The sequence below is a fragment of the Arachis duranensis genome, chromosome 10, assembly GCF_000817695.3.
Source record: "Arachis duranensis cultivar V14167 chromosome 10, aradu.V14167.gnm2.J7QH, whole genome shotgun sequence".
Classification (NCBI taxonomy): Eukaryota; Viridiplantae; Streptophyta; class Magnoliopsida; order Fabales; family Fabaceae; genus Arachis; species Arachis duranensis.
The window spans coordinates 20,330,842-20,344,171 of NC_029781.3; the positions used below are offsets into that span (position 1 = coordinate 20,330,842).

General features: G+C 39.0%; 1 protein-coding gene and 1 long non-coding RNA gene across 6 annotated transcripts; both read right to left on the bottom strand.

Annotated features, from left to right (window-relative positions):
- Positions 1–4,241: 4,241 nt before the first annotated feature.
- Positions 4,242–5,961, bottom strand: LOC127742532 (uncharacterized). The gene is made up of 3 exons (XR_008003866.1): positions 5,851–5,961; positions 5,668–5,735; positions 4,242–5,577 (listed from the first exon to the last, which is right to left on the bottom strand). It is a non-coding gene; the product is annotated as an uncharacterized LOC127742532 (long non-coding RNA).
- A 3-nt stretch (positions 5,962–5,964) lies between these two features.
- LOC107469403 (pentatricopeptide repeat-containing protein At4g33990) lies at positions 5,965–12,940 on the bottom strand. Of its 5 annotated transcripts, none has more exons than XM_021132473.2 (3): positions 12,399–12,940; positions 10,474–11,119; positions 5,965–9,572 (listed from the first exon to the last, which is right to left on the bottom strand). In XM_021132473.2, exon 3 carries the CDS (start codon positions 9,544–9,546, stop codon positions 7,078–7,080), a length of 2,469 nt encoding a protein of 822 aa, XP_020988132.1. In that variant the 5' UTR covers positions 9,547–9,572; positions 10,474–11,119; positions 12,399–12,940; the 3' UTR covers positions 5,965–7,077. The 5 variants fall into 5 exon arrangements, with proteins under 5 accessions (XP_020988132.1, XP_015944272.1, XP_015944271.1 ...); XM_016088786.3 differs by having other exon boundaries at positions 5,965–9,567; positions 10,474–11,123; XM_016088785.3 differs by having other exon boundaries at positions 10,474–11,123.
- Between the last annotated feature and the right edge of the window lie 390 nt (positions 12,941–13,330).

Sequence of the window (13,330 nt, forward strand, 5' to 3'; positions counted from 1 at the left end):
AACCCTCTAATTTGTTTGTCACTCTCTCTTCTATCCAGCTCAAAGCACTACTTTTTGCCCTTCCCCAATGTGCCGGTAGACTCAGGTATTTTCCCGGATTATCCCATGCACTCATTCCCATCACCTCCTCTATATCTACTCTAGCTTGCGAAAATACTTGTTTTCCGAAAGTAATTCCTGATTTTTGGAGGTTTATTCTCTGACCTGATGCATTTGTATACTCATTGAGGATGGAGATTATTTGGTATGCCTTTTCTACATTAGCCTCTGCCAATATAATACAATCATCTACAAAGAGAAGGTGTGTAAGAGTCGGTGCAGTTGGAGCAATCTTGAAACCTTTGACCCTTCCTTTCTCTTGTGCCTCTTCCATCAGGATCGTGAGAACTTCCGCAGTTAATATGAATAAATATGGCGATAATGAATCACCCTGCCTTAAACCTCTGCCTGGAATGATTTGATTGGACAGGATCCCGTTCACTTTAAATCGGTAGGAAGTAGAGCTGACGCATTCCATGACCAGCTGGATCCATTTTGAATGAAACCCAAAAGCCTTAAGTACCAATTCAATAAAGTCCCACTCCAAGCGATCATAAGCTTTGTTCATGTCAAGTTTGATTGCCATGTTTTCAGAAACATTGCCTTTTTTTTATCTAGACTGTGATACAGTTCTTGTACAATGATAATATTGTCTTGAATGAGCCGGTTGTTCACAAACGCACTTGAGTTGGGAAAATGATAGAATTTAGCATTTTTTTTAGCCTATTTACCATAATCTTAGTGATTACTTTATATATGAAGTTACTGCAACTGATAGGCCTCAATTGATTTAGATTTTCTGGCCTCTTTACCTTTGGAATGAGGACGACCATTGTTTCGCTGATTTCTTTGTGCATTTTTTCATTCTAAAAAAAGTCCTTTACTATTTCAAGAATCTCTTTCTTAACAACCTCCCAGTGATTTTTGGAAGAATTTTCCATTAAGGTCATCCGGTCCTGGGGCTTTGAGGCCTCCCATGCTAAAAACTGCCTCCTGGACTTCATCTTCTCTTACTTCTCTTGTGAGTTCTTCATTCATCTCATGCGTCACCCTTTTTGGAACTTTTTGGATGCATTGATTAATTCCATTCCTAGTTGACTTGGTGAAAAGCTTGGAAAAGTGTTCTTCAATCAGCTTCATTATTGCCGAACTGTCATATACCCACTTCTTGTTGTTGTCCTTTAATCTCTCGAGCTTGTTTCTATCTCTTCTTTGAATTGTTATGGCGTGAAAGAAAGTTGTATTCCTATCTCCCCATTTCAGCCATTTCAACCTTGATCTCTGGCCCCAAAACTTTTCTTCTTGCCTCCATAGTTGCTCTATCTTCTTTTTGATTTGTTAGATCTCTTCCTGCTGTTGTTCTGTCCAACCTGAGTCTTGGAGTTTTTGCAGCTCCTCTTGTAGCCTTGTAATTTCTCTATCTGCTCTGGTAAAAGTGCTTTTGCTCCAATTTTTTAACTCACTTTTACAATTCTTCAACTTTTTCAGCATGTTATCCCATTTATCATTTCCCCTTTCAAATTTGCTCCAGCCCCTTTTAATCACTTCTGCACACTCCTTGTGATCGTCCCAAAAGGCTTTATATTTGAAGTGCCTTGGGCTTTTCTTCTTTGGTTCTAGAGTTAGAATAAGAGGACAGTGATCGGAGCTTATGGCTGGTCTTGCTTCCAAAACTGCATGTTGGTAAACTTGTCGCCATTTCCAATTTGTTAAACCTCTATCAATTCTTTCTTTTGTGACAAAGCTGTTCCTCGGGTTGCTGAACCAGGTGAAACGCCCCCCTTTTAACTCTAAGTCCATGAGAGAGTTGGTGTTAATGAACTTCCTAAAATCCTCCATATGGTTCTTTGGTTTAGGATGCAGCTCCTCTTTCTCCTCCTGACAAATGATATCATTGAAATCTCCAATAAACAATTGTGGTGTATGTTCACTATCTCTCTTCTGAGAGCTCTCTCTCCATAGTAGCCTTCTTTGAGCAAACTTAGGGCTGCCATACACAAACTTGCATTTCCATTTATTACCTTTTAGATCATCAACATCAACAGTGATAACATTTTGAAACCATGAGTAAACATCAAGAGAGAAATTTTCATTCCAAAATAGACACAGACCACCGGACAAACCCCGGAGTTCTAAACAAAAGTAATTAGCAAATTTCAGCTTTCTTTTAATTCTCCTAATACATTTTTCTTTAGCTTTGGTTTCCATCAGGAACACTATGGCCGGCTTTATCTGTTTGCACAGATTTTCTGAGTTCGGAGACTGTCGCGGGTGCCGCCAACCCACGGCAGTTCCAGCTTATGATGCTCATGGCTGAGGTTGGGGCATAGTAAGGCCCGCCTCCTCAACCGTTTGATTATTGTCTGCTTTGCTTCCCTTTTGTTGCTCCATCCTGCCATTTGCTCCTTTGGTTTCTTTTGCCTTTGTTTTTCCTCTCTTGTTAGTATTGACTTCAACCTCCTGTCTTGTTTCTTCTGGTTCACCATACTCCACTAGCATAGGCTCTGTCTCTTCTCTCTTCCTTTTGAGCTACAACCTGGCTTTGATATTTTGAGCTAGTTCCACTTCCCAAGCTTCTGTTTTGTCATCTCTCCCCATGTTGGCATCTTCTTCGTCATTGTTCTCATTGGGCAGTTCAACAAAGTACCATTCTCCATTTTCTGAGTTGTGGACATGGGTTTCAATTCTTCCTTTGTTTGACTGCTCCTTCAGTTTCAATTCCCTGTATCTCCAGTACCTCCTCTCTCTTTCAAAAGCTTCCCGATTTTTCTCCCTCCCTTCCTCGATCATTTTCCTTCCTTTCCCCATGCTTGCTATTAATATATGTTGGATTGTTGGGGACTTGGATTGATATTCTTCACTTGGGGGCTTGGATTGATATTCTTCACTGTCAGCATTTTTCATTTCAATTTCTTTGTTGTTGTGCAGGCCCAGTATGCTTTGATTCTCCATGCAATTGCCTTGACAAAAACTCAGCTCCTTTTTTTCATTACTTCTGTGCTCCTCCTGGGCTTGGTCCAAAAAATTGCCTTGATTTTTTCTCTTGTAATCAGTATTTTGGTGTTTTGGGCTTCCTGCTAGTTGGCCCACTGATTTGGTTTTCTTTTTTTCTATGAAGTTCTGTAGTACTTTTTCCAATTCCTCTATGACAATCTCCTCTCCCTCGGTTGATTCTTCCCCTATTGCTATCTGATTTTTCGGGATTTTGCCTCCTTCTATTCTCACCTGATTTTCAGGGTTTTTGCCGTCATTCTTCCCTCTCTCTTGCACTATCAGTCTTTCAGCCGCACTCTGTCTCGAGATTTCCTCCCTCTCTGACGTTTGTGGCTTGCTTCTGGTTTCTCCCACCTTGTTGCTTTCTGTACGTCTATCCTCACTCTCCCTGTTGAAACCGTGTTCCTCACGTGCGTCTTCTCCCTTCTCTTGCCTTCCTCGGTTTTCATTTCTGTTTCTTGTCATCTCCCTTATTACTATAGCTCTTGCTGGTTTCACACCCAACCCTATTCATATTTGGGTCTCCTGGAATCTTGGCTTGACATAGCTAATTCATTCTTGCAGTCCTTCTTTCCATGGCCTATGATGCCGCACTTTAAACAATAACAATCTTGAAGTCTCTCGTACTTGAGTTCTATCCAAGTCTTCGGTTGCTTCTCCCTTGTCATCCAGAAACCAGTGGATAGTGGTTTTGTTATGTTGATGGCTATCTTGGCCCTAAGGAAGGTTTCTGACGAAGATATTCTCCCTTCTTGGATCTTCCACTTCAATAACTAATCCTATCATATTGCCAATGGTTTCTACAGTTTCTCTCTCCATATATTCTAATGGAACACCATGTATTTGTATCCAAAACTCCATCAGCTCATGCTTTACTTCGTCTATGGCAGCATTTTATCCCCACAACTGCAGGTTTATCAAGTGGCCTCTGACACTCCATGGACCTCCTTTGAGTATTTGCATTCCCTTCTTCTGATCTTTAAAACTAAAGAGTAGTTTGTTTTTCCCTACTTCAGAGATAAAAACATTTTCTGGGTTGCCCCATATTCCTAATAGAGCATTTTTGCTTGCCTTGAAATTGATCTCTTTGTCTGATATTAGTTTGCCCACTATATTGATGCAATCCTCTCTATATTCGTTTTTCTCCTTTTTGCTTATTGTGATGGTCATTCCTTCAATCTGTTGAAACCCATGAGTTGCACTTGCAGGATAATTTGGGGTTCCATTGGTTATGTAGGGGGTTAGCTTAATGGATTATATGATGTTTGGTTTTGTAAGTGTTTGGTGAGGTATGCCAATGACAATGGTACCGATATTCAGCTGGATTAAAAGGCAGTTAAGGTTAGGGGTATCAAGATAGGAAGGAGGGTGATGGTAGAAAGTTAAAATAACTAGTAATGAGTGTTGATGAGATCAGAGTTCTCAAGGAATAGAACCTGAGGTTCTGGTATGCTCTCCTTGCGAGAGAAGCGATGCTCTCCATGAGAGAGAAATTTTTTGATAAGTGGATAGAAAGAGATAAGTAGATAAAAAGAGATAAGTGGATTTATGATACAATATCAAGCCCAAAGCCAAACGAAAATCCATGTAACAATTTGTAGGAAGATGGGTTTGTTGTTGCAGTGAAAATGCATTTCTACAACACAGTGAATAATAAAGCATAGCACTCTTGATTCAACCCTTGTTCGAAAGTATTCAGTAGCTCCACTGGAACAAGTCTATGAAAAAACATATGAGAAAGATCACTTATCATCGGAAGGAAGAAGATGGAGTGGAATTTGGCTAATTCAGAAGAAGGGCAGAGGAAGAAAATCAGATTTCAGAAAGTCAAATGGAGGTGGGAAAAAAAGAAAGATAATCATTGTGCTATCGTACAATTGGAACACTGCAAATAAGGCTGCGTCAATAAGAAGTTCCAACTTTAATGTACACAATAGATCCATTTTGAGTATGCACTTTAAATAAATTCATCAACATTGAGCCTAGACCCCTTAAGAAATATAATTAACTTTAAGACCACTTGTACAACTTCTCAGCTCCGCAGATAGATAGAGCTAATTTCAGGGTTGAAATAGAAACTGACAAGATAAAACATTTTCTTAACCATTTGGATGATGTATATGGTCATAATCTTACTAGAACAAATGAATCATACGCAAATGGTGAATCAAATATAAATTGGTAGCATATAGTGATTTCCACTACCAAGACAGTACTACCATCACAGATTTATGATCAACAAATAAAAGTGGGTTTAAATTTTAATATGAACAATCTGACACACTGCTTATTCAGCAACTATCCTTATATACAAGGGAACCCATTCCTAAAATGTTATAGAATGACCCCCTGCTTTCATTTGTCGATCTACCACCATATTATCAACCAGTTTTGAGAAATTGTCCTTTTCCTTATTTTTTTATTTTCATAGTATCAAGGTACTGGTCTTATAGAACAGACATAAAATAAACAACACTTTTCGTGAACCCAAAAGGAGAGTACCTCAAGATGATAAAATGTGAAATAGAACTTACATGTAAGGCCCTGTAAAAAAATTAAAAACATTCAAACAAAAGCAGTGTCAGGTTGAATAGTATTCCCAACTTAGAATCATGTAAAATAAGATAATTATACCATCCTGGAAGACCTTTCATGGCATTGAAACAAAGGCAAGTATCTTCAACCAACACAGGTCCATTAACCTTAACATACATTTGAAAAGCCATCAGAAAGGTTAAAAAATTGAGGAAAAAAAGAAAATTCGACCCTAAAATCACACATAGTGAAATCAGTGAAAGCCAGATTGTGAGTGAATACCTGAAGAGCAGCCAAACGAGCCTTCTCTTTGGAGATATCTTCAGGCTCTCCTTGCAACTCAAACAAAACAAAAAACAAACAGAAGAAAGGGTTAAATTAAAAGAATTTGAGCTTCATCAGGCTTTTCGGCATTGCCAGTTACAAAAGTAACAGGACGTGATAGTACCAATCCAGAAGCCATGTCCCCAAACCAAAGCTTCTTCCGGCTTTTATTTTGCTTCTGGTGTTAGAAGGTACAGAGAGAACCACACACCAGTAGAGTATAGTGAGTTCTTGACTCCTTGGGAATTGGGAGTGGCTATAGTGGCTGCAAGCAATGCTTTGCATCAACTACGAGAAGAAAGAGACAAACCGCACTGTTAATTTATAATTTCTATCACTTGGATTTTTTACTATTTATTGTATATTGATATGTTTTGATTCTAGTGTTTTGAGTTGTCACCAAGGTTATGTGATTGTTCTTTATTGTATATTAATCTGTAATAGGCAAGTCAATTGGAATTTTTTTTTAATTGTATATTGATCTATTTTGATGCTGGTGTTGTGAAGATTAGACTCCCTCATCTCATGCCACTCTTCAATTGGATTGGCACCTTGAAGCTGTGTGTCATCTTGTTGAAGGAGGGACATTAAGAGTTGCCTTTGTTCTAGTGATAATGAAACTTTGGAGTTATTATTATCTGCAAACTGAGATGAGGTTAGGCTGCCTTTATCATCACATTTCTCTTTGGGAGTCATATTATTGATGCTGACTTCTTTGGATTGTTGCTTCATATGGGGAGGAAACCCATGCTTTTGGTAGCATACATCTACCAAGTGACCGACCTTGTTGCAGAAGGAACAGATTTTGGTGTAACCTCCTCTACTAGAATTACCACAGCCTCTGTCGCATGCTCCTCTACCAAAGCCACCTCTCCCAAGTGAAGTGTGTCTCGTAGTGCCATCTCGGTTGTTGGAGTTATCACTATTCGTAGCAGCCAACAAATTTTGTAGATTTGGAGTAACTCTATCATGCAGATGTCTTGCTGTGTGAGCAAAGAAAAGACTTCATTAGGCTTAACCACTGCTTCAATTCTCTTTCAATCCTAAAAGACCATACTCTTACATCAAAGTAGATCGTCACCAATAAAAATAAAGTTTACAATGCAATGAGCAACCAAAGCCTGCTTTGTCATACAAGGTCTTAATTTAAGGACATCCTTCTCAAACTCCCAAACTTTAGCGACACTACCAGTAATCACCGCATGAGCAAATCCCATGTTTGAAGTGATGAAAGCGATTTGAATCCCTCATAATAATGTCCCTCTCAGTAATTTTGGATATGAACTTAGCTGCATTATGGCAATCACCACAGACACGCAAGTTCTTGAATATCCTAATGGGACTTCTTGGTGGGGTGCTGATAATACCAAATGCCATTGCCAATCTCTCGCAATGACTCATCAAAATCTGCTCTTTCTCGTCATCCTCAACATCTTGCAGGACAAAACTGTAGTCCGGAACATAACCGAGGCTCTTCATTTTGGAAGCCAAAACCCTTAATTCCTCGTATATCTCTGTGCATTTAGGATGGGTTTGGTTCCCAGTGTAAAAGACTTCAACTATATTTCCCACTACAACAGAACTCCATCCAGGAATCTTCCTCAGACCGTGATCTCTGGCCAATGATCTTACTTTAGTCACTCCTTCCCATTTGCCAACATTTGCATACATATTTGATAGCAAAACATAATAGCCAACATTTTCAGAATCAACTTCCAACAAACGACTTGAAGCAAAGGTACCCAAATCTACATTTCCATGTATTCTACAAGCACTTAGAAGAGCACCCCAGATCGACGCATCAGGCTGCATCGACATGCTGCTCACTAAATTATACGCCTTCTCCAAATATCCAGCTCTTCCAAGCAAATCAACCATGCAACCATAATGTCTCAAATTTGGCTTGATTCCATACTCTTTCTGCATCAAATCAAAACAGCGTTCACCCTCATTCACTAACCCAGAATGACTACATGCCGACAACAAAGATACGAATGTGATATGATCTGGCTCTACCCCTTCAGCTAGCATATCCTTAAAAAGTTGGAGTGCTACTTCTCCATCCCCATGAATCCCAAGAGATGATATTATGGCATTCCAAGGAACTGAAGTTTCCCGTGGAATTTCAGTGAATAATGACATGCCATCAACTAACCTCCCACATTTTCCGTACATGTCAATTAGGCTGGTAGCCACAAACACATCCTTGTAGAGCCAGTTCTTAATTAACCTTCCATGAATTTTCATTCCTTGTTGCAAAGCTCCAACATGTGAATATGCTGGGAGAATGCTCACCCATGTCCCTTGGGTGGGGATTATCTTTGTACACTTTTCCATCATGTTGAAAGCATTAATTGCCTCACTTGCAAGACCATTCTGCGTGTAACCTGTGATCAAAGTGTTCCATGATATTATATCTTTAACAGGAAGTTGTTCAAAAACCGTGCAAGCACAATCCATAGCTCCCAATTTTGCATACATATTCACAAGTGCATTTCCAATCACAACATCCTTTTCAAGCCATTCATGCCTAATAATGAATCCATGAATTGAACTGCTTATCCTTCGATCACTTAACTGACCAAAGATTGAAGCCAAACTCACAATTGTCAACAAGTCAGGCTGAATTCCAACAAACTGCATCTCTTTAAACAACCCGAGTGCTGTAGTTGGATCATCATTCTGCTCGTATGCAGCAATTATAGAATTCCAAGATACCAGATCCCTAACTTCCATGTGATCAAAAACCCTCTGCACATCACCAAGCCTTCCAAACTTTGAATACACATTGATCAAAGCATTTGATACAAACACGTCCATCTCCAAACCATGCTTTATCACATACAAGTGAATCAACATACCGCTAACAATATCACCCGACTGCGCACAAACAGGAAGTACGCTCGACACAGTAACAGGATCCATCTTCAGCCCCTCACTTCTCATCCTATTCAAGACATGCAATGCCTCGTCAGCGTTCCCATTCTGACAAAACGCAGAAATCATTGCATTCCACATACCCACATCTCGATCAGGCATTTCATCAAACAGCTCATATGCAACATCCAAAGCACCAAACCGCGAATACAAATTGATCAATGAGGCAGCCACAAATACATCCCAATCAAAACCCAACTTCACAACATAGCAATGTATCTTCTTGCCATCAATTAGATTCACACAAGCTTTCAACACAGGTGGAAAGGTATAAAAATCAGGCCTTAAACCAGATACTAACAAGAATTCATTGAAACAGCTCAATGCCTCATGGCGCCGGCAGCTGCGAACATAAGCAGCCACCATTGAATTCCAGGCAAAGATATTCTTCCTCTGAAGCTGGTTGAAGGTGGAGCGAGAGAATGTGATGTCCCCAAGGGATGCATACAAATTAACCAGCTTTGTTGACAAAACAACATCTTGAGCTTTTCCCAACACAACGAGAAGAGTGTGAAGCCTCTTAGCGATGTTGATGTCCCTGCAAACTCGGATTAGAACGTCGAAATCGAAAGGAAGTGGAAGTGCCAAGTTTGTTGCTCTTGTGGAAGTGTATGGGAGTTGCATGTGCATGGTGAAGCCATCTCTGCAATGAAAGAACCTTGGAAACGAGACGAGGTTGAGTTTGGAAATGGGCACCAATTTGAGAAGTGAACACATACAGACATGAGATGAGGGAGCCTAACCTTCACAATGCCAGCATCAAAATAGATCAATATATAATAACTAAAAAAGAAATTCCAATTGACAGCAATTGCCAATCACAGATTAATATACAATAAAGAACAATCACATAACCTTGGTCACAAGAATACTAGCATCAAAAACAAAGTTCTGAAAACCGAATCGGTCATCGAACTGTTATAGTTATTGGTTCACTACTTTACTGGTCCAACCGGAAAAACCGTTTTATAATAAAATAATAAATAAAATATAAATAAGCATACTAAAACATAACTATAGTCTAATATAAATCTTAAAATGTCATTCAAATTTAAAACACTATATCAACTAAAGTCTTATGATCTTATCAAAATACAAATTCAAAAGTCAAATAACAAAAAAAACGATATCTAAAGATTAACAAGTTAACAAGGTTTCAGCATAAACTTTTTCTAAGATTAACAATGAACAGTAACAATGAGCATAATTTCAGCATAATTTTCAGCATAATTTTAAAAAAGGTTAATAAACTTTTTCAAATATTAACTGAGTAGTGGCAATGAGCATAATTTCAGCTAAATTATTTTTTGCACAGCATAAAACAAAAAAGATTAACAATGGGCAGTATCAATGAGCATAATTTTAACAAAGGCTAATAAACTTTTTCTAATACTAACCATGAGTAGTAGCAATGAGCATAATTTCAGCTAAATTATTTTCAGCACAGCACAAAAAAAAGCAACAAAACAGAGTACAACACAGCACAGTAGTATCCATGAGCTGAGCTAATCATTCAACAATTCAATCTGAACGGCACAACAGTAGTAAAATCCTAAATCGAAGAAAAAAGAACCAAGAACAAAAAATTCAAAAAAAAAAAAAAACAAAGAAACCAATCTGAGTAGCACTAGCAGAATCGTAAACCTTAGTTCTGACTTCTGAGCAGTCTGAGCAGAGGGGCAGAAGCACGCCGGAGACGAAGGCTAGGCAACGAGCACGACGATGGTGGGTTGGAAGAAGCTGCGGCTAACAAACGAAGAGCAGACTCCAACACGCCGAGCTCAAGGAAGAAGCTGCGATTGGTGGGTTAGAAACTTCAAGCACCACGACCAGACGAAGACGGTGATGCTTGAGCGCGACGGACGGTGGCAGGAGCGCAATAGAGCGGACGAAGACCAGGGACTGACACCGAGCTCAGGAAGGAGGTGCGATTGTTGAACGAGGAAAAAGGGCGGACGACCAGACAACGACGGTGGTGCTTGAGCATGACGGACGGCGGCAGTCCTTGTGGCGGTGGTGGAGAAGCTAGGGTTTCGGTGGCAACACTCTTAAGTCTGAACTGAAGAGAAGGAGAAGATAAGGTAGCTGGGTAGGGTTTCACATTTTTCTTCCCCCATTAAACTTCAACAAGGCGCCATTTCCTTCAAACCGGCGGGTTCCCTGTCCGGTCCAACCAGCTGGTTCTAGGTCGATTTAGCAGCTCTCCACCAATTTTTTATCACTGTTTTACATGGCTGGCCGGACCATTAATGCTGCCAATTCACGGTTGGACCAGTCCGACCGGCCTATCCTGTCTAGTTTTCATAACATTGATCAAAACTATGGTTGCGAAAACTGAACCGGTCAATAAACCAGTAGAGTGACTGGTTCAATAATTTAGTGGTTCAACCGAAATTCAACCAGAATTCAACCAGTTTAATTAAATATAAAATAAAATTATTGAAAATTTTATATAATTTCAAATATTTAAATTCAATGAATTGTAAGCTAATAAAATTCAAAGTTTCACATAATTATTTATAATTTACCATTAAAAGTTTACAAACAACTTCAAACATCAAAGTTTATAATTAAAAAAATCAAAATGCACATATATGCTCCTCATCACAAATCATAATCATCACAAAGTAAACTAAAGCAAGTGATCAATATTAGCTAAGAGCAATTATTTGGTATTCTTCAGACTAATTAAGGCATTCCCGTATAAAGTACACTATTAAGGAAACTAACATTAAGTCATATATGCTACTAAACAAACTTAACACAGGTTCATATAACTTAGATTGCCACATCCCCAAGAAAACAACACAGTAAAATTTCAGGGCTTTCAACAATTTTCTGGTCAGCTTTAGATGAGGCTATGTAATTTGCAACATTGGCAGAGCAAACAAGCTTATCAGTTTTCTCATCCGGGATTTCAACTGAAAATTCTTTTTTCAACATCAATCAGAGCCGAATCCAATTGAAGAGCACAAGTATCTCAATTACATATTGACACACTCATTCCCAGCAAAGCACCATCAACAAGTCAGAATCAGAAAAATCAGTAACCAACGACTCAGAAATCAGAATCAATATAACAAAACTTAACAATGCAGTGAAGCACATAAAGGATAACACTTATCCGCCACCAGAAGAAACAACAATAAAAACAAGTTTTTAAGTTTAACTAATTTTGCTCACGAACAAGCCAACAACTAATAAATTAACTCAGAATTAGAACAATAGCACAAAAATAACTCAGAAAATTACCAATAATCAACGATAATTAACCCAGAAGTCAGGACAAAATAACAACAACCCAGCCCTGTTAATAACAATGAACAAGGAAGAAAAATAACTCAGAAAACAACAAGTAACCCAGGAAAACAACAATCAACAATCAACATAATTAAATCCAGAAAAATAGCAATTAACTCCCAAAAATGAAACTGAATAAGCAGTGGAGGGATGGAGGCTTACAAACTCAGAAATTCAGTAACTCAAAATAAGCAGAAATTAACCAGAAATCAGAAAACCAAACAAAAGTACAAAAACAAGCAAAAATAAATTGAATCAGCAGTGCTTACGGGCGGCCAAGGAGGAAGGCAAGTGACGGCCACGGAGGAATGGGAAGTGACGGCAACTGACGAGGGAAGTGAGCTCGGACAGAGAGTAACAGACAGCTCGAAGAGGGATGCTGGCCTCGGACAGAGAGAGAGCTCGAAGAGACGACGACCGACCGATCAACCTTTGGTACGGCGACGCCACCGGATCAACGCGTCCTTCGTGCGACGGCAACGAGAAGAGGAGCGATGAGAACTAAGAAGAGTTCGGCGATCCGATGAGAAGAGTTCTGCGACAACAAGAGTGTGACGGCACCCACGTTTTGTCCCCACCGGCGGGGAGCACCCTGTACCAGAGGAGAAGAATTTGGCGATGAGGGACGGTGATGGTGGCTGGCTGGGCTTAGGGTTAGGTTTCAGAGAGTGAGAGAAAGGAAGTGGGGTATTTCTTCGTTCTTCTTCCTTCTGATTGCAACACAGCGTCGTTTTTCATTGATGCACCGAAGCGGAAACCACGCAAAAATCCGGCTGGTTCTGACGGTTCACTGATTAACCATGATTTACCCAGTTTCAATTTTTTGCAGTTTTATACTTTAATTGAACCGGCTAAGTGACCGGTTAACTCGGTCAAATTAGTCAATTCGGTTCAATTTTTAAAACATTAATCAAAAGTTAAATACTTAAATAGTCAAAAATCCAATTGATAGAAATTACCAATTACAAATAAGGGTGTTCGAAGTGTGGTTTGGATCGATTTTGAATCAAAAATTTATCCAATCCGATCCAATTTCAAATTATTTGAATTGGATTGGATTTGTGATTTTGTAAATTAAAAAAGTTAAATACATATAACAAGTCTCAATATTATATTTTAAATAATTAACAATGACATAACAAGTTTTAATAATATTTTAAAAAGTCACCGATAACATAACAATAAAAATAAAATTATAAGT